The 27,950-nt window shown below is 38.9% G+C and overlaps 1 protein-coding gene across 3 annotated transcripts in view; it reads right to left on the bottom strand.

Moving 5' to 3' along the window:
- Positions 1 to 27,950, bottom strand: part of PCDH9 (protocadherin 9) — a 607,458-nt gene that overhangs the window by 515,183 nt on the left and 64,325 nt on the right. Inside the window, exon 3 of one of the 3 annotated variants that reach the window (XM_077483139.1) lies at positions 374 to 8,600. The exons of the other annotated variants lie outside the window; for them this stretch is intronic. Coding sequence (XP_077339265.1) covers positions 8,547 to 8,600 — 54 coding nt within the window. The 3' untranslated portion in view covers positions 374 to 8,546. Of the gene's footprint in view, positions 1 to 373; positions 8,601 to 27,950 lie in introns of those variants that run through there. 3 annotated transcript variants of the gene reach the window in all.

The following is a 27,950-nucleotide window of genomic DNA, read 5'->3' as shown; positions in this document are numbered from 1 at the left end:
TAGCATTATTCACTAAGCCAAGCAAACTTTTTACTTCATAAGTAAATTAACCCTAATGTCTTAAAAGAGAGTTTCTAGTACCAGTAAGATTGGTATAGAACTGAATGGTAAGCATTTCAGAGAAGGAAACACCTATGTCTCAATGTGAAAGGGTCACAAAGTATCTACTAGTGAGCTGACAACATGATAATCTGTAATTCTCCTAATAAAATCTGTTTTCTTCAGTCCTGCCCCATACAATATCAATCTGAAATTTAATTCAAACCCTTTAATAAGATCACAGTGTGACTTTGGGATTTGTAATGTTATTAGGGAAGCTGGCTCAAGAAGCAGCACAGTATGACAGAGAGAATTTCCCAGTGGGCACTGCACATTATTTCAGCACTTTTATTTATTTACTTTTTTTATTTATACAGAAATGACAAGTTACGCAGCGCTTAACAAAAGACAAAGAACCATTCAAATCAGACCCTGCCCCAAAGGAGCTAACAATCTAAGATCTCTACCACAATCATGCATATATGTGAGTAAATACTGAGGCTAATTTGGGCAGAAGGCAATTAACCTGCTGGTATGGTTTTGTTTGTAGGAAAAAATGCAGAAGAAAAACTTGAACAAACGGTACAAGTATAACGTTGACAGATCCCTGCAAGAAAATAAACCTAGAGATCCAGTGCTTGCAATTCAAAAGTGCTACCAGGTCACTAGGCTCATTATTAGCTCTTCAGATTTCTTTAGAGATTATTATTATTATACAGGGTTTATATAGCACTGACAGTTTGCGCAGCGCTTTACAACAGTAGGGCAGACAGTACAATTACAATACAATTCAATACAGGAAGATTTAGAGGGCCCTGGTCATTAAAGCTTACAATCTAGGAGGGAGGGTTAAGTGATATGAAAGGGTAGGGTAGGCTTCTCCTAAGAGAAATGTTTTCAGAGATGACCTAAAAGTGGATAGATTTGGAGATAGTAATTTGTTGGGTGAGTGGCAGCCAATAGAGGGATTGGCAGAGAGGGGTAGCAGACGCTGAGCGGTTTGTAAGGTGGATGAGTCTGACAACAGTATTCATGATGGACTGAAGGGGACATAGTCTATTTAAAGGTAAGCCAATAAGGAGGGAGTTGCAGTAGTTGAGGCAAGAGATAACCAGGGAGGAAATCAGGAGCATTGTGGCTTTATTGGTTAGGAAGGGACGTAGTTTGGAGATGTTGCAGAGGTTGAGGCGGCAAGCTTTGTAAAGGGATTGGATGTGGGGCCGAAAGAAGAGTTCAGATTCCCGGATAACACCTAGCACCCTGGCATGTGGGAATGGGTGGATGGCTCTGCCATTGCTCTTGACAGAGAATTAAGGGGAAGAGGCACATGGAGAGGAAATATTATGAGCTTGGTTTTGGACACGTTGAGTTTGAGGAAGTGGTGTGGCATCCATAGAAAGACCATCTAAAGATGGTTAGCTTCATCAATGACACTTGCAGCCTACAGATATTTGAGAGCATTTTCCAAATTTGGTAATTCACAGTCAGATAATGGAATAATTGTATATTTGTAGACCCCTCCGTGACTCTACCTTATGCTCCCTTGGTAAGGATGCTTCAGGTAGGCTGATTGGATTTTTTATGACTAATCACTATTGGTAATGAGACAGGACAACATTTACACAGCTCCCTCTCTAGTGACACAAATGTAAACTTTTTGCTAGTCAGGTTTTCTGCTCTTGCTGAACTATGGCCGGCTGCTGCCTAATAGCTGCTGCCTAATAGTTGTTGAAAACTTTAGAAAATAAATATGATTCACAATGCAAGTAGTGTGATGGGATTCCTTTATACATACATAGTTTTAAATGTTGAATTGCCTTTTAATTTATGTAAAACATTTAACAACAGTCTATTTAAACTGCCATGTTAAATCAAAGTTTTCTGGAAACATGCCACTATACACTAGGCTATAAAAGAATCACTCCATGAAATAAACAAACATGTCTTTCATGCACTCTCCATGGGTTAAACTCATCTAGAATAGATAAAAAAGGAGGCTCGGTTTAATCAGAAATCACAGCACACAGCAAGCACTTGGAAAAACAGCATTGAAAATATCAAAAAATTTGACTAAAGCTGACATTAGCAATTTTGGGTTTTCTTCTATAGGTCTTTTGTTATCAATTATGTTTCTGTCATATGACATGACTATTCATGTCAATAGATGCAAGTAACCACATCTGACTGGTGCAATCTGATTAAATTACAATGAACGGCACTTGTGTCAAACAATTCACTGCAGTGAATCGAAACGCCCTACATGTTGTAGGTTTTATTGAGTACAAGTAATCATTTTTATATCTTGGCATATATAATACACTACTTCCTCCTACACATGCTTCAAACTAGCTTTACTTTCTATTTTGTCTTGTTTCATGGATACGCTTTGCTTAAATAGGCTTGCTCTGTTAGATCATTAAATAAGAAAATAACTTCTCACTAGAATTTGATGTGTATGTGTGTGTGTATGCTGTATTTGGAGAAGAGATGCCTACAGACATGCAATTCCAGTCAAAAATGGCTGGGTCAGAAAATACCCTCATATCTTTGTATATGCAATTCCAAACCATCGCTGGTTAAACCTGCCAATTGAAGAGATGGGAGGTCATCCAAAGCTCTCCGAGACCATTGCATATAAACATGACTTGTATTGAAGAGTCAATAAAATTGTAAAGTTTATAGATGGGGTTTAAGAAGACCTATCTTTGAATAGAGATGCCCATAGATATGAGATGGTGGTCAAAATGGGCCATAATGAGAGACCACCTTATGTCTGAGGGGGCCATTGGGGGATTGTTAGACTGGACAAGTTGAAAGCCTGTTTCAGCCTTATTGCTCCTATTCAAGATAACTGTTCCTGGTGTTGTATAACTGTGCTCCTCCTGTCTCCCCTCCTTTCTTCCAATAAATATAAATGCTTATCTGAGCAGTGTTATTTATAACAGCATGGCAGCACCGGGTGACAGAACATTTAGAGAGCAATTGGATTTAACTACCTTCAGGTGTTCTGAAGAATAATTATAAGGGCAATTTTTGGGACCCAGACAAAAGCATGTTGGGTTTGGTTGGGTATTTTCATACTGTTTGTAGGTCACCTCTAATGCTTGTAAGACACAGATAGCAAATTAATAAAATTATAGCAGATAATCTAAAAGCAACATCATTTTTTTGTCTAATAATGCAAGTTGAGGAAATAGTATGGGTTTTTACGGAAAAAGAATGAGTGCTTATACTAAAATAAAATAAAAATGCATTGACTTTTCCCAATGTCTGACCACCTTTCAACAACCCTATATTGCGTATGGGCAGCTTTACAATAACAGCATCTAACATCATGCCTTATGTGACATAAGATGAAAATAATGCATTCTAGAAGTTAGAAAACAAAAAAGATTAAAGCAGTTTCAGAAAAATGTGAAGGATAGCTTGGTGAAGATGGAAACCTGTTGTGTTCCATCTAGCTGTAGCATACAAATCAAACAGTAATATAACTTTGTTTGATATCTAACATTAAAGGGTTATCTACCCAAGGGTGAAATCATAGTTATAGGTGGAGTCTGGTAGGCTACTAAACTTCTGGAACATCGTATTGCATTTCCCATAATATGAAATAAATTAATAATCCATAAGGGAGAGTTATGCCCTGTACACACAGTCGGATATTCCAACCACAAAATCCGTCAGATTTTTTCCGACGGATTTTGTCCGAAACTTGTGTTGCATACGCAAGGTTGGACAAAGCTGTTGGAAAATCCGATCATTCGGAATGTGATGACTTTCATTTGTTATGATAGGACTACGTAGAGGCTAGTAGCCAATAGCTTTGGTCTTGTAATTTCGTAATTTGATCTGAGCATGCGTGGCACTTTGTCCGATCGGAATTCTCTACAAACGATCGGAAAAAGTCTGATCGGATTTTTTTGTCTGAAAATTTGAGATCCTGCTCTCTGCCCACACATGATCGGATTTTCCGACAATATAATCCGATCGGACCTTTTCCGCCAGAATTTCTGAACGTGTGTACAGGGCATACTATCACTGACCCAAAAAGGTGTGCCAAAGCAGAATTTAAGGTGCAGTTTTGGGGTACTTATACAATTTTAAGTCAGAACTAACTGAACTTGGTGTGAGTATGGTATATTCACATACACCTGTGTAAATATATATTGTTAAATAATTTAAATAATACATATATAATATATATATATATATATATACACATACACAAATATACACACTATATTGTCAAAAGTGTTGTGACGCTTGTGACGCCTGCCTTTACACACACATGAACTTTAATTACATCCCAGTCTTAGTCCGTAGGGTTCAATATCGAGTTGGTGCATACTAGCTATACTAGCGTCAACTCTTCTGGGAAGGCTATCCTCAAGGTTTAAGAGTGTATCTATAAGAATGTTTGACCGTTCTTACAGAAGTACATTTGTAAGGTCAGGCACTGATGTTGGATATGAAGGTCTCTGCTTGGGACAGGAAGGGGCCATCCCCAAACTGTTCCCACAGTTAGGTGTATGAAATTGTCCAAAATTTATTGGTATGCTGACTCTTTAAGATTTCCCTTCACTAAAATTAAGGGGCCAAGCCAAACCCCTGAAAAACAACAACCCCACACCATAATCCCTCCTCCACCAAATGATTTGGAGGGGGTGGCCCAATACTTTTGGCAATATGGTGTGTATGAGCGAGTTTGGGGTGGAGGAAATTGACTGGCCTGCACAGAGTCCTGACCTCAACCCAATAGAACACCTTTAGGATGAATTAGAGCGGAGACTGCGAGCCAGGTCTTATCCAAAAATCTCATCTCACCCAAAATCAGTGATTGACCTCACAAATGCACTCCTGGATGAATGGTCAAACATTCCCATAGACACACTCCTAAACCTTGTGGACAGCTTTCACAGAAGAGTTGAAGCTGTTAAGCTGCAAACGGTGGGCCTACTCAATATTAAACCCTATAGACTAAGACTGGGATGCCATTAAAGTTCATGCAAAGGCAGATGTAACAATACTTTTGACAATATAATGTACATATATTATATATTATGGTTATATTCTCCCAAGGGTAGCTGCTGCATGCTATGTGTGAAGTAAATGCCCAGGTTCTCCCCCACAAATAAATTCATAGAAATCCAGGACAGGTATAGAGGCACTCAAGATATGTTATAGGTTATAATATCTTTGTAGGCTGGATTTTCAACAAGTGTGAAAAATTTGTGCAAGATAGGCATATCAACTACACATTAAATACCTGAAATAGCTTTACTACTCTATAAAAATAAACTCAGAAGAATTTAATATTTTTCAGCAAAGACATTCTGGATTTCCTACAAGTATAATTGGGAAAAGGTCTGTCTGTGAATAATCTTGGCGGAACTTACAGAGCAATGACCTTGGGGTTCAAATGTTAGCTCTGTCAGTACTGTTTTAGAAGCAACTGCATTAGATCAACGTGCTTGAGTGTTTATTAAAGTCATGATGAAAGCTAATCCATGAAATGGAGATTTAATACCATGCCAAGAACTCAAATTGCTGCTGGAGTCATTGAAATTGACCACATTGAACTGCTAAGTTGTAGATCCCATTTTTTAAAATGGAATTAAACATGGACTCATAGGATTAGTGTGAAGTGCCACATATTGGCCTGAGTTCTGGCAATGAGCACTTTAATGCTCTTCGAAAAGGTTAAACATTATACACCAAGCAGCTTCCTTTTGTAAACTACAAAAACGCCATCTGATTTAAATTAATATATCTATGGCAATACAGAAGCTGCTTTCATGTCGTAGCAGTTCTCAACCAGTTGTTTGGGAGTCACATGTGGCTTTTAGCTATTTTTAGGTTCCCTTCACACTTTCCAACTCTGCTGCAAAATGTTACTGCACAAGAGTTACCATGTGATATCTTATGCACTATTGTGCATTGCATTAAGGCAACTCAATCTTTTTGAACAAAGTGCCAACACATCACAAAGGATGAAACACTGCTCCTGCACCATTTATGTTATGCAGTACACCACAAAACATGCCATGCATTTGGTTGTTGGCTCCTATAGATGTGAGTCTGGATGCCATTCTAAATGAATGGCACCGCAACACATAGGTCATGCATTAACATGTTATGGTAGATACCACAATACTACAATTATCATATTCAATACTGCAAGACCTAGCTGTAAAGCCAGCTTTAATATTGTTCTCTGCAGGTTCTCTATAGCTACACTGAGTCTATCTTTTATTTGATTGTTGCTCTGGAATTGGCAGAATTTGGGGATTTCTGCCTTTTTATCTCTCCTTGATGATCACAGTTTAATCCAAAAAACACAGAAATAACCAGTTTTAAATTTAAGGTCTTTTTTACAAAAGGCAATTTACATTTTGGCAAGGGTGTATTGCAGCATAGGGTTTCCATAGTCACAACAGTAAAGTAACTAAAACACAAATGAGAATGGCTGGATATTTTCTTTGTCCTACTGTTCTTGTATTCCTATATATGAAGAGTTTTCCCTTTAAGGACCATTGAGTCAGCCTTTTCTCACCCTTTAAGCTCAACTGAACTTTAAGTTGAATTCAGCTAGATTAATTGCAGATGCATCAAAACAAAGGGTGTACAAAGTCTCAAATTAACTTTTTTTTTAAAGTAGATAAATCTGTCCACTGCCAGGATGTTTCACAGAAAGACCCTTTTTCTCAGTGTGGAAGCCGGGATCTCTCTGCAGAAGTCCAACATGCCAATTGCAGAATCAGATCTCTAGTTCTGCAATTAGGAAAGCTCATGCTCACTGCTGACTGGGGAGCGCTAACTCTGACTCTGCAGGAGGTGTAAAAACCTCTGCAGAGAGACCACTACTTCCACCAAGAGAACAAGGGTCCCTCTCTGCAGCATGCCAACAAGAGGCAGACTTTTCTACTCAGGCTATGGTTGTTTTTTTGAAGCTTATTTAAGACAAAGAGCTAAATACACAAATTAAATACATATATGGGGGTTGTTTTATTTGCCAATGAATTTGTATGTATGTCCACTGAGTCCGGTTATTTACACAGCTCTGCCATATAGCACAGCCCTGTCTGGCAGGGCAGGAGACCTGATTTTTCTCTACTGCTATTAAGGAACACTTACAGGTCTTGTCCCTCCCACAGCCCTAGATTAGAAAGAGAATGCAAAATCAGTGGACTGCTGTCTTCCCCCATTGGCATACCCTTTAATAGCAGAGAAATACTGTAGAACACTAGATTGGCTCCTTTAGCTGTTTCTCCCTTGCCCAATCTGGGCTCTGCTGTACACAGATTGCAAGAGGCTGATACTAGGTCAATATCAGGTACTGGATTTCAGCCAAAAAATTGAAATCTGCATACCTTTTGTTTTGATGCACCTAAAATATAGTTGTCAGTTGGGCTTCAATGGTCAATTACAAAAAACCCTATACTACAGTTAGCGTATAAGTTAACCATTGACAAATACTACAAGATCTGTAATAGAGTACAAACATTTAGGCAATTGTTAATATCACTTCTTTTTCAACAGATAACTATGTTTTGTAATTTACTGGCCCTTTAAATATATCAATAAGTTGCAAAAATGAAATTCATACTAATAAACTATCTCATGATAAATATATAACATTTCTGATGCAGGACACACTGCACTCCTAACACTCACTTGTATATAATATGTATATAATTGTTCAGTAAGATAAAGTTTAAACTTTCTTTTTTTTTCATTAAAAATACATCATTTGGATTGTATATGTATTGCATATAGATTTTTTTTATAAGATTGTTCATTTAAAGTTTGTTTGGTTTCACATAAATGCATATCATGACCAGACTTACAAACCTCAACACAAAAGTCAACTTGTTACTGTTCATTGCTAGACCCCTGTATCATTTCACCATCTGAAAAAATGTGCCTGCATTGAAAACTATGATTTTTAAGCCCATTGTCTTTAAAAAGAGCCCTTTATTTGATCTCCACCATTTTTTTTTCTTACCAGATTTGCCTATCACTAAGGACTAATTAAAGTAACCATTAAACCTTGTAAAGTCACCTATAATGTTCCTAATAAGCGCATCATTACAAATCCATGATATGGGGTTCCAGGGTGATTCTGGCTTTGTGCCAAAAAAGTTTAATTATTTTTAATAGTTATTGCCAGACATGAGCAAGTCTGTAAATATATGATCCATTGTTAATCCATAAACCGGCAGATTTGAGGCAAATAGGATAAATCCGGATTTGTATGCACTGGGACAAATTCAATCCTTTCTCGATCCATGCCCTGCAGAATCAGGGCAATGTGGGGAAAATCCGAATTTGTACAGAATCTTTCATCTTTATTTTTTTATCGGTCTCTACGGCCCAAGCTGTCCAGTTTCTGGTGTGGCAGAATTATTGAATGCATTATTGGCTTTAGTTTTCAGATGGAGTAACTTCCGACAGACTGCATAATCAATGCATGTTGTAGAGTAGAAAAAACGAGGTGTCTTGGTGCATTAGCTCCACCCACTCACATGTTGTAGGACATCTGGGCATTCATTAAAGCGGACCTATCATGAAAAATTGAAAAATCTACCATTAATACTTCAGCATAAGTAAAAGCTGAAATGCAATTTATAAATACTGTTATAAATAGTTTTTATGAGAACTAAAGCTGTAAAATTGTTCCCCTCCTAACATCAAGTGTAATAGCAAGAGCTACTACACTAAAAGAGACCAACATCTCAGACCCCTTTCACACTGCAGGCTTTTTCAGGCGTTATAGCGCTAAAAATAGCGCCTACATAGCGCCTGAAAAAAGTGGCTCCATTCACTGGGGCTTTCACACTGGTGCGGTGCACTGGCAGTGTGTCACAAAAAGTCCTGCCAGCAGCTTCTTTGGAGCTCCTCCACCGCTGCTCCCCACTGAAATCAATGGGGCAGTGCTGCGATACCGCCAGCAAAACGTTGCATCGGCGGCGTTTTGCGGGTGTATTGAACCCCTTTTCGGCCACTAGCGGAGGTCAAAACCACCCCGTTAATGGCCGAATAGCGCTGCTAAAACGACAGTAGAGCTTTACTGCTGACGCCCTAGGTGTCTCAGTGTAAAAGGGGTCTAAAGGACAACTGTACCTTTAGTGCAGTTATTCCTCCTTGCCAACAACCACCAAAGTCTAACACTTACCTTTTAATTGCTCCAAAATTTTTTTGTACTGTGCAGCCTGCTGGCTGGGAGCCACATAGCTGCAGCAGCAGAAGTCTCCTGTGAATCTCTATTTATTCATATGGAGATGTATATGCATCACATTTTCCAATAGGATTGGATGGAGGAAGAAGATCCCAGCAAAGAGACTACCGCAGCAGTTGTGAGGTTCCCAGAGGCCAGCACAGCAAAAATATTGAAATAAGATGGAAAGGTAAGTATAAAGCTTTGGTGTTTATTGGGAAGGGGTGTTCGATTAAAGGACAGATACAGTTATTCTTTAAGCTTGTACTTTCAGAATTTTTTTATTATATGGCCTTGCCTGTAACCCTTTAAAGGCATTATAAACCTTCCTACCTGAACCTTCCCCACCTGCTAAATATGTGCATTGATCATGTAAATTCATGGTGTCATTTGTTGCTCTACATGCACAGCCTATAGTACAGTAAATATTCACATTACAATGTTAGAAGTTTCTGTTTTGTGTACAAACATGAGGCATGCCACATGACACCATACATATTAATGCGTGACCTTTGTCTGTTGTGTGAGAACTGACACTTCCTGTGACGAAACTATGTATCCCACAATCCCTCCGTCTCTCATTCTATGAGAGCTAAACAGTAATTAGATCAAAATCAGACACAAACAGGCAGAGCAATTAAGAGAGAGCTCAGTATGCAATGCAACACAAAGAAAATGGAGACACATGCATTGGACGCAGTGTAACTAATACATAGACATAGGGGAATCAATCAGCCATGATACTACAAACTGCAGCCACATGTGAGCCCATCATTACAAGGTAAAAAAAAAGACTCGTAAAGCAATGAAGCTTTTAAAAATGTCCATCGTTTTAAGGTTTCCTAGCAATAGATTTGCATATTGGTGGGATGAGCCTTAAAGCATAAAGAAGGATCTATGCTAGAGAACAACTGCCCTTTACTGCAACTGCATGTTTGTGTGTTCCCCTGCATTTAGGTGCGTGTTTACTTTACACATTTACTGTCACCAGGCTGTTATTGACAGTCATGGTCACTCTGAAGGGGCTGAGAGCCAGCTGCATTATTACTATTGTCTGGTGATCACTATCATCTGAATATGATTACCTGACAAGGCAGTGTTGCTTGGTCATGAAACAAATAACAGATTTAGTAATACGCACTTTGAAATTGCAAAGATCATACTGTCTAAACTGTATATAGGACAAGAGAAGCAGTTGATTGATGACATAAACTAACAAAAGCTAATTTTCTATGACAAAATGATCAGCCTGCCTGTTACTTTTTGACCACAAACATTATCCACATCAGATATATTTGTGAAAATGCTACCGCATGTCACCACTAAAACTCTGCTATAAAAGCTGTACAGTGAAAATGATCACTAAACGATAATGCATCTTTAGAGGATGCTTGTGCTGTTGTCTAAAGCTTGAGCTAATGTAATATAAACAGCAGAGGTGTAACTAGAACCTTCAGGGCCCAGGTGCAAAAAACCATGAAGGGTTCCCCTGGCTCCCAAACAGGGCCCTACCCACCTGGGATGGGGCCCTTTACTCCCATCGTGGGACCATTTATTATGGTCCCAGCAGCAGGCCACCTTCCTACCACCTTGAGGCCCCCCCACAGTGGAGGAACACCAGATCCCATTCACAAGTATGATATTTGTGACCCTAGTAGTTTTGCCACTGGTGTCAGTAGTTTTTTTATTGTTATTTTATTTCTTATACATTTTTTACCTTTTGATTTAATTTTTAATTATTTTTTTTACAATTTGATCTTTTATTATTATTTACATATTCTTTAGGACCCCCAATTGGGGGGCTTTCGTGAAATATCATGTCTCACTTTTGATACAGAGAAAGGGACTGAGGACAGAATCATCAGTTCCTTTCTCTGCAGCATCATTTGCACAAAATAAATGAACAGAAATACTGTAGCTCTGTAAACAGCTTCCCATGTATTAAAAAAACTGAGGCATAGTAAACAAAGTACTATGCCCCAGCTATAAATGAGTCAGTGATCTGACTCATTCATAGCCGGGGCATGGTAAACTTTACTATGCCCCACCTATGAATGAGTCAGATCACTGACTCTATTCATAAAGACAAGAAAGGGGCCAGTAAATTACAAATTTATCAGCTCCTTCTCTGCTCTCCATCCTGACAAATCCCCCACAACATCCAAGGGGAGGTGGGAGGAGGAAACCTAAAAGCTCTGTGGGAGGGGGCTGTAGAAGCAGCATTTAGAGGAACCAATGCCCTCCATTTCTCTCCTGCACCTGCTGAATGTCTGAGAGGAAGAGAATCAGAGGTGGGCATTCAGTGGCTACATGGAGGGATAATTGATACATGTCACTGCCCTCCTATCCAGCCATATAGGGGGGCACATGGGCCCCCTGGAGCATAGAGGTGGTTCACGATGGTGACCCCTGTGACCCCTGTACATATACCCCTGATAAACAGGTACCTACTTTTAGCGGAGACCCTTCCTACCACTACAGTGCCGCATAGAATTTACATTCTACATAGATACATAGTTACAAAGTAGGTGAGGTTGAAAAAAAAAAGATACAAGTCCATCAAGTCCAACCTATGTGTATGATTATATGCCAGTATTGCATTGCATATCCCTGTATGTTGCAGTGGTTCAGGTGCTTATCTAATAGTTTCTTGAAACTATTGATGCTCCCCCGCTGAGACCACTGCCTGTGGAAAGGAATTCCACATCCTTGCCGCTCTGCATCCTTGCCACCTCTGGTGAACCTCAGCAGCATATTCTGAGATAAATAGATGGGAGACCAAGGTTAGGGTCAAGCTAGCTCCTAATAGATAATGATCAGCCTGACACAGATTGCCCCTTCTGATTACTTTTTAGAGAAAGTTGCTCATCCCAACTCATAATATCAAGAGCACTAAACAATACAAATATGTGGATTCAATTATAAAGCCCCCTATCCCCAATAGGCAACTTTTCCATTTCTTTGACTGTTTATTAAACAAATGTGGAAATATTGGGGTTCAAATTTGGAGAGGAAAGGCTGATGGATTTGTTACAAAAATGTTCAGATTCTGCTGGGTCATGACAAATTGGATCCCCACTGGATTCAATTTCCTTATATTCAGTCAGATCATCTTCATCATTTTTATATAGAACTTCCACCAGATCCCTAAGTACTTGCTAATTGTCTTTGCCAGGATAACAGTGAATCAATAAGGAGTAGTCTATTGAACACAAATACTGGGAGTTTTACAGTCCAAAGCTTTTGGAAGAAGTCTTTTTGTTTTGGTAGCACCAATTTACATTTACAATTTGGTAGTTTATTTTCTGCTTTTTACGATGGTAACATTTTAAATATAGGCACACTCTCCCATTCACGTGAATGTGGTTATATATATCCAAGTAAAACATGCAAAGAACTACAAATGTAACTTAGGGATTTAATGAAAGTGTTCTCCTCTTAGCTATAATTTTCTAGGTTGAGCAACGTTTTCAATTCAATAATGATGTATAATTTTGCACTGCACCAATACTAAGTAAAAAAAAATTATGCTTAAGATTTAGCAAATATGCCAAGTGTATTTCTCAACATTACTGCAATCAGAGATCTCTCTCTCCCTCAGTGAGACCTCAAGTGTTAACAGTTTCAGATTTAGAGCCATACAATCCTTGAGTTGCCCAGTCCATAGAATTCAACAATTGTTCATGTCAACAGGCATATATATCATTCATGTTTTCTAAAAGAGCTGGTTTGAGATCAGAAACTATTAACCCTTGTGTTTCCATTGAGGCAGAGGGAGAACAGAGTACAGGGTAGTATAATCTACACAGGGTAGGATGTGTTATTAGCAGTTCTCTTGTTAAGGTAGCAGTGTTAAGGCATATCCTACTCACAGCACAAGTGTATATACTTGAGGCAAACAAAATAAAACAAGTGTTTGTTTTTTGCCAGATGTGTGCACTGCATGTTACACTTGGGGTCACCTGGTAATATGACCACCTAACTAAACTATCCAATCAATCTGTATCCAATCAAGCAGGCACATGCACTAAATGGTTGTCGGTAGATCTAAAAAAAATGTATGATCAGATTTTATGAGGTGTGTGGTGAGCTTAACAGTATACGCTCAATTCACAAAGTTAAAACACCAGGATCCTTATTTTCCACAAAGTGAGAATTATTATCATTTGAGTTCAATAAGATTTGAAAAGTCACATAGCTAACTTTATCTGTTAATGTTAAGGCTTTGTAAATCAAGCCTAATATCTAATACCAACGGGTGCAAATAGTGGGAACCCATCTTTAATCACTAGTGTTGAGAATATGACGTTGGCATATTTAGCACATTTTAAGTATCAAGTTCACAGCAAAAAATTTCCCAAAGGTCTCCAGACTCAAAGAATTTTAATTGCAACTAACATGGTCTTAGCCCTTGTACACACAGTCGGAAATTCAGACGGAAAATGTCCGATCGGACCATATTGTCGGATAATCTGACCATGTGTGGGCTCCATCGGACTTTTTCCATTGGAATGTCCGACCAATAAAGTTTGAGAGCTGGATATTAAATTTTTTCCGACAATATGATCCGATCGTTTGTAGAGAATCCCGATCGGACAAAGTGCCACGCATTCTCAGATCAAATTACGAGACCAAAGCTATTGGCTACTAGCCTGAACGTAGTCCCGTCGTAACTAACGAACATCATCACGTTCCTAACGATTGGATTTTCCGTCAACTTTGTTTGACCGTGTGTATGCAACACCAGTTTCGGACAAAATCCGGCGGATTTTGTGGTCAGAATGTCCGACCGTGTGTACAAGGTCTTAGAGACACTACATACTGTTACTGTGCTTGTAGAGACTACTGGAGATCCCTATATAAGTGGAGGATATCAAATAAAATGATCAGGAACACTGTGTGAAGGCTCCCAGTTAGAAGCCCTGATCATGTAACATCCAGATGTGCCTGAAATAATGGTATAACTGTTTTGGGACCTACAGTATATGCTCTCCTGGGTGTGATTCTCCAGGCATATGCCATCTATGCTGTTGAAGGTACCTCATAGTTTCACCTTAGCCTACCTATACATCTAGGTTTCAGCCAAGAACATAGAAATCACTTCACTTTCTACTTATATCTGATTTCCATGGAGTCCCAAATGCAAGCATTAATGCTAGTCATATATCTCAACCAAGGTCTGCATGTTCAGTAAGCCCCTAATTGCACGGCCAGTGGAAAAATATTAAATTATGGATGGAAGCAATGTAAATTGGACCATTATGTATCAATGAAATATTTAGAGAAGCTAGTCACCACTGCAATTTCTAAAATAAGCAACTGCATTTCAGGCAAATAAAGCACAAAACACGCTGACTAGCCAAAATATCCGAAGCTGTCACGGGTGATGCAAAGGTTTACACAAAAATATGAAAAAAGGTGTTTATTGTACACGTAAGATGGGTAATTGAATGACCCACCTGCATTTCTTGTTTATAATGATAAAGTAACAATTTAAATATTTATGGGCTAAGGTAATTGTGGATTCCTAGAAAGCCAAAGCTGCAGTCTGCCCTCTTAGCTAAAATATTTATTTTGCATTTTACCTATGCACTTGACCTGTAGCTCTCACTAATAAACAATGGATGAATCTCGATATACAGGAGGAATCTGGCTATTCATGTTCCAAACAAAATGTTACAATCTAAGCAAAAGCTCTGACAGTCAGCTTGCTGGAATGTAAATGTGCTTTCCACTACAGAATACAATTTTCTTAGGCTGAAAGGCAATTATTGTTTTTTTTATTATCTTTCTTGATATTTTAAGCACATTTTTAACTGCTATCAGAGTGCATTCATCTTTACCTGTCTTTAAACCAATGTCAAAAGAATTTGGAGAAGGTTTTGAAAAAAATCAGCTTAAGGCATTTATCACTCTTTCCACCTTCTCTCTATTTACCAACTGCAAGAAGCTATCTGAGCATGTTTTTGTGCGTGTGTGCATATAATTTACAAATGCAATTGGAGGTAATTAAGAAAATTGTACATATTTTGTTATAGCAGTCGTGACCTTCTGTGAATCAACCTTTTTGTATTTAAAGGGCCAGTAAACATGACATAAATATTTATCCTACACATACATTATGCAATACAATATTCATATGCTTTGAATGAGTTTAAGATATACTATAAGGAGCTATTCATATATTATTTAACATAAAGCTTAGCTCAGTATGCACAACCTCATAAATGTAAAGAATAAAACATATTTAGGCATTGTTTGTCTTAAATAAACCATCAAACCTCTCATCAGAGTTCTAGTCATGTGTAAAACTAATGATGGCAAGTATATCTCTCATATCTATTGTAGTCACCACTGTATGAACACTTTTAGGTTTCTACACACTTGCATTTAAGAAATTGAGTGGTTCAATAGCTCAAGCTCATTCTGGAATTGAAGCACAGTAATATATTATTGTGTTCTTCTCTGATCACAATCAGCAGAATGCAACACCCTTGACAAAGTTGGATGTGAGAAAAACATGCCGGTTGCAGTTGTTGACACAAGGTGGTCATGCCGGTAAGCTTGCTTATGCTTATTCATGTACAATCCTCCCCCATATTGTGTGCTTGCGCTGCCATCCTCACTAAGGGAAACAGGCAGTGGAGCCTTGTGGCATCACTGCCTGTTTCCTATTGCGCATGCTGAGCGGAATGGGTCTTCAGAAGACTGAAGATCACCGCGGAATAGGAAGTGGCAGATTAGGACGATCTGCCTAGCAACAGGCATTTCTGTTAAGTAATAAATAAAAGTTTTTTTTTATGTATTTAAAGGAGCGTTTTTATGGTTTTTTTGTTTTTTGTTTTTTAGGGTGGACCTCCACTTTAATTATAGGAGGTCAATACAAAGGGTTGTGTTCCTGTATTGGGGGGCAGGAATTGGAGAACCATCTAAGTCAGGATTTAAATGAAGAACATACATTTTAGAATATGCTTTATGTGTGTTTTTTTATTTTTTTACATTGCTGTGGACTAATTGCACTACAGTTAAGCCTAGTACACACGAGCCAAATTACAGAAACATTGGCCGGTTCAACAGAAACTGGCCGACATTCGGCCCATGTGTAAGGCGGTCTGAACAGAAGCCGGCCATTTGGGGCATGACCGAAAAAGGTCTGCCAATTGGCTCCCAATCAGCGCCCCCAGGTAATGGAGTGTTCTGGCGGGGGGCCATCTCCCTGTCAGAACACAATAGAACAGCAGGGGAGATTGCTGTAATAATGTTGGATAGTTAGTAAAGCAGTTCCTCCTGAGCTGTCAGATATTTTTTGTTAGGTTGAAGGAAAAAAAACAAAAAAACAAATGTGCACGAGGCTTTATATAGATATTCTGATATAGTATTTAGTGTGTATTATACATGTATATATTCTTAATAATTCATATGTATATGTTCTGTTTTTCAATTGCTGATTCTGTTTTACCTGAATTCTTTTGCTTTAGTGCATGCAATGATTGTCTTCAAAGCCAGATCTTTTGCTTCAGTCTTATGCTTCAAAGACAGGCAGCTTCACCAATAGATTTAATAAAGTAGGTGCTATATCTTAGCTATGCCCAATACCAGAAAAAAAAAAATTTCAGCAGAGGAAGCTTGTACCAGCCCTATTGCCACTATGCAGGTTGTCATGGCGGTAGTTCTGCCAATGAGATTACGGAAGCACATGCATATTGTGGCTATTGTAAAATAACCACCCTTTCCTGCTCATGTTATGCCCATTTCTAGTAATCTCGGCTTGGCAGATATGCCAGACTTTCTAATACAGTAAATACCTTCAGAGAACAATAATAAATGATTTTCTAAGCATTCGTCTTCTTGTTTTGTTTTAAACAAGCGACAATATTGGCAGCCAGCTTTACTCTGCTAAAACATATTATTCATATACTTTTGGGAACATAGCAAATTGCTCTTTTATAAAATTGTATTTTAAAATAAATGTAATTGTAAGGGTTTTGCTTTTCCCTTTTTGTGTGCATGTGTCTGGGTGTTTGCTCTATGATTTTCTCATATATTACTGGCGCCAAGGGAATTCCTGGCTATGTTGATAATTAATTTAAAATCTCAGACAAGAATTTCTTATCTGAGAAAAACAATGCACCACATCACTGCACATAATAAATATTCAAAGAATTTTGAAGTGCCTGGATTATGTGCTACATTTAAACAATATGACCAAATGCATTGCAGAGCAAATTGAAAGTATCAATGTCATTTTCTAATAGCCATGTTACCGCCGGCTGAATATCGTCTAAATGGATATGTTGATGGATCTGGGAAATCTGCACATGAAAGCATTTGATAGTGCTGTCTACTTTTATATTCTGCGGATTTGTGGTCATACACTGTCTAAATTATTAAAGTATAGGGCATAAGCATACAGCCTGTGCCCTCTTGGCAGTTATTGAACTATATCATGGATGACGGTAAAGCAACAGTTCGCTAACTGGCAGTATGTGCTGGAATTTACATTTTATAATCAAATTAAATCTGTAAATGCTAATTGAACAATCCAAGAACTAAACAACAGCAAAGGGAAATGTATTCAACTCCTCCTCACTAAAACATTTAAAGGTTCAGTCAACTCAGAACATATTTCTGACAGGAATGTATGCTGGTAGACTGAATGATTCAGTGATGGCAAAGGATGTAGTCTCCTTTTTATTGATGAATTTTCTTTGATGTAGAAAAATGTTTATGGAACGGAGTATGGCTCTCCCCTTGGCACAGTGTTGGTATCTCCTCACTAGCATGTCCAAATGATACAATCTGGTGACTGATTTAACTCTCTGTTCATGAGTGAAATATTAGTTATAGATGAATTGAATAATATTGTGAACTTGCCCACCTATTCAACATTACTCTTTATTTCTACATCCTGCAATATTCATAGTGCATCTCTGCATGTGTTTTCAATTAAACTGATTTATTGTACTAGAGCCTAATCTGCTAATAATACTCTCTCTTTACACTATATATACAAGCTGTATTGACACTTTGTAGGTCATCTTAATGTTTAAACTGCTTTTGATATCAACGGGATCAATAACTGCTTAGGTTTAGATAAAATTCATTCCATAATTTAATTTTCAGTCTAAATGATGGACATACAGTATATACTCTATGTCTACAATCACTAAACAATGTTTTAAAGCCATATGTTAAGATGAATAAGAAATTGTGGTGGATCAGTTTGGTTAACTCCAAACTTAAACTGTCGCAACACAATACCCTAATTCTACAGAAATAATCCATACACATCACCTACTTGATGGCCCTGCAAACTTTGTTTCATGAAATCCTTTCTTACTTTGTTGTTCTGCCTCCTTGTAATTTCCTCTACAAGCTCCTGAACCGTTCCTTTTCCCTACTCACAAACTGTTTTCTTGGAATGAGTAGTGCATATTCGTTTTTCACTACTCTATGCACACTAGACATTCTACAGTCTACAGTCCATAGTCCTTAATCCTCTCAGAATTGAGCAAGGGAGGGTGGCTACATTCTATCATAATCAAAATTATAATTATGTGGCTCTAAAGACAAGATCTTAGACTAAAAAGCCAATGTACTGATCAAAATATGATGATTTTTTTGCCACTGTATCCATGCATAGAAGAGACAGAAGAGTCCAACACTGACTGACATGTGAAGGAAAGAGGGCACTTCAGGTCTAGCCAAGCAGCTTACCAGAAATCAGGGACCCTTAAGTTATAGAGTGGTCATAAAGGCATGATATCCCAATCTCCTGATTGCTCCAATTATAAAGATGAGATCACCGGGATCAATATTCCAGGACCTCATCTATCACCCAATGTCCATCAGAAATCAATAGACATATGGTAGACATACCCTCATGGAAATAAAAAAGCCTCCATAATGTAATATAATCCAGTAAAAACTCACATTTTTAAAGTATCAAACTCACATGTAAAATGCAGTATAAGCGCTTGTTTCAAACCAGTAAGATGACTGTGACGTCCAGCGTGCTGATGTCATACATCGTAGGTCCCGCCTTATGTGTTTCATCAGAATTGCTGTCATCAAAGGTGTGTTTAAAACCAGTAAGATGGCCATAGCGTCCATCATGCTGACATCATAGGTCTCACCTTATATGTTTCGGCACAACTGATGTCGTCAGAGGCGTGATGAACGATCCCTGTGATTTTATCCTTATTATTGGAGAAATCAGGAGATTGGAATAACATACCTTTGTGCCTTGACATGACCGCTCTATAACTAACTTAAGGGTCCCTGATTTCTGGTAAGCTGCTTGGCTAGACCATGTAGGTGTAGAGTGCCCTCTTTCCTTCACATGCCTGTCATTGTTGGGCTCTTCTGTTGTTTAATGCATGGATACAGTGGCTAGAAAACTCATCAGATGTTGATCAGTACATGGAATTTTTAGTTTAAGATATTGTCTTTAGCACTGCATAAATATAATTTCAATCATTATTTTAATTCAAGTTTAAATGGACTTCTTTGCTGGTTGCTAGTACTAATATTGTATGTCATTAAATATTAGCTTTGGATTTTGTACCTTAGCGCGGATAGATTTAAATTTTTATTCACATTCTATCATACAGTGGGCCATGGAGCAGAAATGTAGCCACCCTCTAATAGGAAGCTGCATCACAATTACAGTGTGAGAGAGTGTCGTGTCAACATCGGAAGAAGGGAAGAAGAAGAAGAAGGCGGTGGTGACAGTGACAAACTAGAAGACCGGGCCAATGCTAGTAAAAGAGCTGGAAGAAGATAGCGGAGGAGCCCGACAGAAGAACCGAAGAACGGGAGTCAGAAGAAGACCCCTGAAGTCAGAAGAAGACCCCCAAAGTCGGAAGAAGACCCCCGGATGGCGGCGACAAAGGAGAAAACTGGGCTCCTCTGCTAGTAAAAGAGCGGTAAAAGAGCAGAAGATAGCGGAGGAGCACGGCGAGAAGACCCCCGAAGTCGTAAAAAGACCCCTGCAGCTGTCTAATAAACTACTTTAAAAAACATGTGTTATGTTTTTTTTTTATTGACACTTTTTCCCTCAGTTGAATGGGTACGATGTACCCCATACTCATTCACATAGGGTGAGGGGTTGGGATCTGGGGGCCCCCTTATTAAAGGGGGCTCCCGGATTCCGATAAGCCCCCCGCCCATAGACCCCAACAACCAACGGCCAGGGTTGTCGGGAAGAGGTCCTTGTCCTCATCAACATGGGGACAAGGTGATTTTGGGGTGGGGGGGCCACAGGGAGCCCCCTTCCCCAAAGCACTACCCCCATTTTGAGGGCATGCAGCTTGGTACGGTTCAGGAGGGGGGGAGCTCACTCGTCCCCACCCCCTTTCCTGACCGGCCAGGCTGTGTGCTCGGATAAGGGTCTGGTATGGATGCTGTTTTTTTGGCGTAGGGGTTCCCTTTAAATTTATACCAGGCGATGGGGTTAGCAAGGTGTCAATCTCACTGGTGGAGGCGGCGACATTGACTTCCTTCGCTAGTCCTGTCTACCTGGAGTCATGTTCAAAATGAATGGACTTTACTCCGTGTGTGGGCAAGTCCATTCATTTGAAAAGACCGGCAGACCTCCGCCAAATGTCCGGCGGATTTTGTCCGCCGGACCTAGTTCGCTGGAAAAGTCTGGTTGTGTGTGGGCACGTCCGCTCATTTGAAAAGTCCGCCAGAATTTCTGAACGAGTGGACTTGCCCACACATTAAGTCCACTGGATAGTCTGATCGTGTGTACGTGACTGGCCAGGCTGCGTGCTGCTAGCAACATATAGCAACACTAGCAACACATCCAAAAACCAATTTTATGTGGTCATTAGAAACGGCAAATATTTTCAAACAGAGGATATTCTGTACATGACTATTGTTGTTTTCTTATGTTATTGCAAACATGTTATTTTTCTTTGTTATAGACATCCTGTTTCATTAATATTACTATTCTTGTTTGGATAAAAAAATATATATTTAATACTATTCAGTGTACTTTCAAAAATTACAATTTCCAGGATTTCACTTTTGCTGTAAAAGAAATATTAAAAAAGGAGACAAAAGTATTTCATTCAGGGAACAGTTTATTCAACAAAAAAAAAAGAAAATTACAAGGGAAAAAGACTGCTCCCTTAATTGCTGGTTTGTGCAAGGTGTAATAACAGTCATTTTTGACTATATTGTAGGTAAAATTAGAAATGGATAATTATCAACACAACATGTTTTCTGGAGTACAGTAAAGAATAGTCGAAATTGCTTGTCAAAGGTATTCTATTTTAAGGACAGAATACTAGTTAGATAAGTCAGTCAAGGATGGTGTATCTTGACAACCCAGTGAGGAAAATACATTTTCACATAGCTACATACATTTATTATAGTGGCCACAGACCAGACTAGCTGGTTGCTACCAGTGAATCAAGTGGTACAGATAATATACTGTATGCTATTTTAAGGTTGTGAGACACACATTTAAATTTAGAACTCATTAGAAAAAAAAAAAAAGATTAAATTGTGCAGTAACACTATAAGAAGATAAAAAATAAAGTGTTAACACTTCCTTTAAGAATGTTCCGCCTTAACAAAAACTAGTTGTAATTAAGCTTATACAAAAATCAGAATGTTTTGCCCTACATTGTTAAAAACATGTAGAATAACTTATGAAATATTTATTTTGCCCCCTAATTTAGCTCTACTTTCTATGTCAGAGTCAGACTCTTCTGCTTGGATGATAGGATCCCCTAAAGTCTAAAAATGGCTATCCCGTTGCTACTGCCTGTTTTGACACAATGACTCCGATTAAATAAAGGAGTGAATTATATAACACAAAGTGAAAACTCACTTTGAAAACAATAACCAAACATGTGCAAGGAAGATTGAAGAACAGGATTTTCACTAGCCTTGATTTGATGACCGCATTTGCTAAGCTAATGGAAAATTCACTTTGCAAAGAAAAAAAAATCAATTAGCTTAGTAAATGAGATGAAATGCTGACTATAATGTGCAAAGAAAGTTGTTTCACCACATACAGTATATGAAGCTAAGGGAAAATTCAGTAAACCTTCATAAAAATATTAACACTACAGGTATGTTTACAGGTCATCCACTAGCTGTGAGTGCATACCTACTGAGATCCATTCCTTCTTGCAGTATTCAGATACAAACAAACATGCCACACTTCTGCAGTTTTTTTCCCTCAATATGCAACAAGCATTACATTAAAGGAGTAGGAAAGGGTCTGGTAGTAAGCAATGTGTCAGATGCTCCTGTCTGACTCTGTGAGCTTGCCGACTGTTTGTTTGTAAGTGAAAATTTCACTATGAAAATACTCTGCACCTATAATAAGTCAAGCCATTGTCTCCCAAATTCTGTGCATAGGAGTAATGAATATCAAATCTCAATTTTTTTATATTCTTCTTCACAAAGGATTTGGTTATGTTTTACACACATTTATTTTTTGTTGCTACCATATAGTTCTAATTTAATGTTTTTTTTTGTCAGGTATTTTGTTTATGTATGTCTTAGTCTTATATACATTTTATAGTTTCTATAGTATAATTGTAATGACATGGCTTTGTCATTCTCTATTCTAAGCCATTGTATAACGACTCTATTGGATCCTTTATTATATTTAGTACCTCAGTGAAGTCCAGGATAGCTCTGGTAATGCAGGTTAACAGTCCTAATAGTTTTTGTTTGTAGGGAATTTATCTAGAAACACAAGTGAACAGCTGGAGGGATCCATCGCCCGAGGATGAAGTGTCATTCCACAGGAACTGAAGTACTCTGAAAGCAATTGGTGAGATGTTCTCCACATTAGCTGGGTGTTCCAGAGAAGCTGTATACTATTAGGCTCCTGTTTGGCTACCCACACTCTGGTTGTGACAATGAAAGGTTGCTCACTTGGTTGAAGAATACTACCTTTGCATTATCAAGTGTGGCCTCTCTGAGCTGTGGAGGAAGGGGAACTGGAAGGGGAATCAGGAACATCCATGCCATTGTGCCACATACGTAAAGGACCAATGAACTATGTAGACAGACCCTCATGAAACATTTGTCCACACACGCGCCAGTTTTCCTAAGCCTTTTCTTGTGCTTCTCTTCTGTTCCTGAGCCTTTCTGTTCCTGCTGCAGCCTGGTTCTTGCAGCCTGTAACTGCTACACCAATTATGCTCCACCTGTTGCTCTTGACCTAAGGCACTATTCCTCTTACACGTCATTTGTCACTTCTGGCTGCTGACACTGTTCCTGATATGCTCCACCTCTTGCCCCTGGCCTCAGGCACTATTCCTCTTACGTGTCATTTGTTGCTTATGGCTGCTGACACTGTTCCTGATATGCTGCACCCGTTGCTCCTGGCCTCAGGCACTATTCCTCTTACATGTCATTTGTCACTTATGGCTGCTGACACTGTTCCTGATATGTTCCACCTCTTTCTCCTGGCCTCAGGCATTATTCCTATTATATATCACTTGTTGCTTCTGGTTGCTGACACTGTTGCTGATGTGCTCCACCTGTTGCTCCTGGCCTCAGGCACTATTCCTCTTATATGTCATTTGTCGCTTATGGCTGCTGACACTGTTCCTGATATGCTCCACCTGTTGCTCCTGGCCTCAGGCACTATTCTTCTTGCATGTCATTTGTCGCTCCTGGCTGCTGACATTGTTCCTAATATGCTCCACCTTTTGCTCTTGGACACTGGCACTGTTTTTGATATGTTCCACCTGACGTTGGCTGCAGGCACTGTTCCTTATATGCACAACCTGTTGCTCCTGGCCTCTGGCCAACATTTCCAGTATGTTCTACCAGTTTTTTTCGGGCCACAGGCACTGTTTTTGTTATGCTCCAGTTGCTGATGGTTACTCCTTCAAGCCCTCACAGCTGGCAATCTCTGAGCATCTCATTTTCTGTGCTCTCATTACCTTCCTCCATTTCTTCATGAGTCCCCTACTCAATTCTGTCTGTAATCCCATTGTCTCCTCTTGCTACATCTACCAGTATCTGCACCCTGGGGGTGATATGCAACTGCTTTTAAACCCCTGTGAGGGAGTCCCTGCTAAATACCACCTGCCCCATAGACAATGCTTCTTGAAAAAAAAAATATATATGAAAAGTCATAGGGGAGTGTCTGGTTTGATCTGCATTGTTCAGTTCATGACAATGTTTTTCTTATGAACGAAAAAACGGGCTGAGCGGTACGCTACTTATCACCTCGTGTTTGTGACGGGTTCCAGGAGAACGGGTCTGTCCGTGTGCGTCCGGCCGGCGCCACGGACTTAAGGCATATTTTCTTTTACACATCTGTAAGTGTATTTTTATATTTTTTATCCCAAAATAAAAGGGTTTTATACTATTTTGAGTTTTATCTCCCTTTATGATTTTGATGCCCCTGCCTTTGAGTCCTTCTTTTGGACCTTGAGCCAAGTATACGGGAGCGAGCTTTTCTTCCCAAGAGCCTCTGAAGCAGCAAGGTCAGGAGGACATCGTGGAATCCCCTCCCCCGTGGCTGGAAGTGGTGCACAATTTCATAGAGCTCTGTGTGACCCTCTGTAGTGGGGGGTCATATTCGTCTGGTAAGCAGCAAATCTCAACACATGTTGGTGGTGGATTGAACACGACTTTTCTCAGTTTGGATTACATGAACATTATGTTTTATTTTTAGAGGTCTTATATTTACAGCCTTACGTCAATCATTTTGGCGTTCTATACACGGACTTATTGTTTATACACTGGGTGTTGATGTTTTATATATTTTTCGTATTTATAAGTTATGTTATGTATTCTTATTATATATAGCGAATCACAGCAGTGAGGTTTTGAATCTAGAACATTAATACATATGTGTTCTATATTACGCACATATTTTTAAAGGGTTGTTGTACCCTATATAGTGTATATCCCAATATTACTGTACCCTATATAGTGTATATCTTAATACTACTGTACAAGTAGCTGATCACATTTTTCTTTGTTTAAGCGCGGCTTATGTTTTTTCGTTTATCTATTTTGCTTGTATGTGATACAGTGAAGCCGCAGCTGAACACTTTTGATACTTTTCATTATTTAAGAAATTCACAATTATTTCACACACTTCACAATCTTTCACCTTAGCGCAGTTTGTTTCCCCCTTTTTTTCTAATGTTTTTCTTATGCAGGCTTTTTTTTACCAGTTTTCTGTGTAAGGTCAGGCAATTGGTAGAGAAGCAAATGTAAGAATTCAAGTAAGCTCTCACACTTGACACAGACACAAAGAAAGATTTCCATTTCAATTTATAGAGACAAAACTGCACATATGTAGTATGTTGTGGGCCCCAAGCTCAGAGAACAGCATTTTGGAATGCAGATTAAACAGTGAAACTGTACCTTCCTACAATTGATTTGTCTTTTTGATTAAAGTGATATTAACCCAAAAGCACACATTTATCTTATTGCAGCATACCAATTCTTAGATGTGAAGGCTACGTAAGTTTTCTTTGTCAAGCTTTCTTTCCTTTATGTTTATCTGATGATCTGGCCAGTAAATCTGCTGCCACCACATCTAATGATTGGCAATCTGCAATATACAAGAAGGTCTCAAAATGTTTCAAGACTAGTTTTGCAACACACCAACAGATGGCATCACGCAGCTGCACACATAGTCACAGGGAGCACCAACCTCCAAAGGTTAGTGTGCCAAAAGACATCATCCTGTGTATATCGGGAGCTGTGCAACTGGTGTCATTCTGAGCATGTGCATTACCACGTCTGCTATTCCATCATGGACAGCATTTTTGTTTTTGGGTTTAATACCATTTTATCTACTCTTGCAGAATCATAGACAGACCATTGTTTTCAATCTGAAACACCTGTCCTGTAGCAGTAAGTGTGGGGTACTACTCAACCATAACAAATCATAATCACACTCTTCTAGAATACAAACCAGAAAAAAGAGCCTAGCATATTTAGTAAACACAAATAACTGATCCCATGTAGATATAGTTTATAATTAAACTATCTGTAAATTAAATAAGTCCATAGATACTGTACATTTAAAATGAAAGAAAAAAATGATAGCGTATATCAATATCATTATTCACACTGATACATATAAAAATGTAAACAATAAAAATAAACTTTACAATTTAGTCATTAGGTAAGTAAAAAAAAAACAATATGTATATGGTTGTGTTAATGCTTTGTAAAATAGTATTTTAGCATTTTAAGGAAACGGCAACAGTTTACGACTACAAGTATACTGATAGGTTCCAAGTGAACCACCAGTTGGAAATAACAAATAGATCAATAGCAAAACATTTTTCATGAGTGAACAGTAATCACAGGTTCTGACAATAAACAATTTGTAGGTTACAAGAGCCATGGCATTCAAATAATAATTTCCCACTAAGTTTGTGTATAATGTATTTAGATTGACCCCACTATACAGCAGAGATGAAAGCAGATAAACAAGCTTGCATGTGCCTGTATTTCAGCTGCTGTGTCATGTAAACATGTTGTTTGAAGAATGTATAGGTAAAATTGTGGAGGCAATTTTGATATGCCAGGAATAAAAAATAAAAAAACATACGATTAATAAAGGACCTATACCCAATTTAGTGCTCAATAGGTTCACCAGACAGCACACTAACCATGCAATTTCAGAAATTGTGCCTGCAGCCTGGAATATCTCTATATTCTGTTTTTTTTTTGTGACAAATCCACATATATTCAATAGCTTCAGAAACTATGGTAACGTGTTTGATTTTCCTGACTATGTTTGTTTATTTTATGTTGTTAGGAAGATTACTTCTTATCCAGATGATGGCTGTCAGACAGCATAGAAAGTGTGGGTAATAGGGATGAGCCGAACACCCCCCGGTTCGGTTCGCACCAGAACCTTCAAACGGACCAAAAATTCGTACAAACTTTAGAACTCTATTAAAGTCTATGAGACTAGAACATTCGAGATCAAAAGTGCTCATTTTAAAGGCTAATATGCAAGACATGCAACAGATAACACCAGCAATAAGGGGTATCTTCAGGTGTATATTGTGCTGGAGGCACACAACACCCACTTTAACTCCTGCAGATGCCTGTATTAGAGAACACCAGCATAAAAGGGTAGATACAGGTGTATACTGTGCTGGAGGCACACAACACCCACTAACTCCTGAAGATGCCTGTATTAGAGAACACCAGCAAAAAAGGGTAGATACAGGTGTATTCTGTGCTGTGCTGGAGGCGCACAACACCCACTAACTCCTGCAGATGTCTGTATTAGAGAACACCAGCATAAAAGGGTAGATACAGGTGTATACTGGGCTGGAGGCACACAACACCCACTAACTCCTGCAGATGCCTGTATTAGAGAACACCAGCAGAAAATGTAGAAAAGGGTAGATACCGGTGTATACTGTGCTGGAGGCACACAACATCCACTTTAACTCATGCAGATGCCTGAGAAAAGAACACTGTCGCTGCCTATCTTGCTCTTTCCCTGCACGCCGGGAATACACTACCCAAGGCCGCCGCACTGGCAGCCTTATATAGTGTGGGGCGTGGGGCGTATAGTGTGGGGCGTGTACTAAACCCCCTGAGCTATAAATGGCCACAGGCAGGGCTCTCCTCGCTGCTGGCACTGTGACTGGCCAAGCATGCAGGGTCACAGCGCATGCTTGGCCAATCATGAGCCAGCAATGCACTACGATGGCGTAGT

This window comes from Lithobates pipiens, unplaced genomic scaffold (genome assembly GCF_037356315.1).
Source record: "Lithobates pipiens isolate NorthernLeopardFrog02 unplaced genomic scaffold, aLitPip1_a1.2 Scaffold_16, whole genome shotgun sequence".
NCBI classification, from domain to species: domain Eukaryota; kingdom Metazoa; phylum Chordata; class Amphibia; order Anura; family Ranidae; genus Lithobates; species Lithobates pipiens.
The sequence above is the reverse complement of the archived record's forward strand: the minus strand, read 5'-3'. Positions and strand labels throughout refer to the sequence as shown.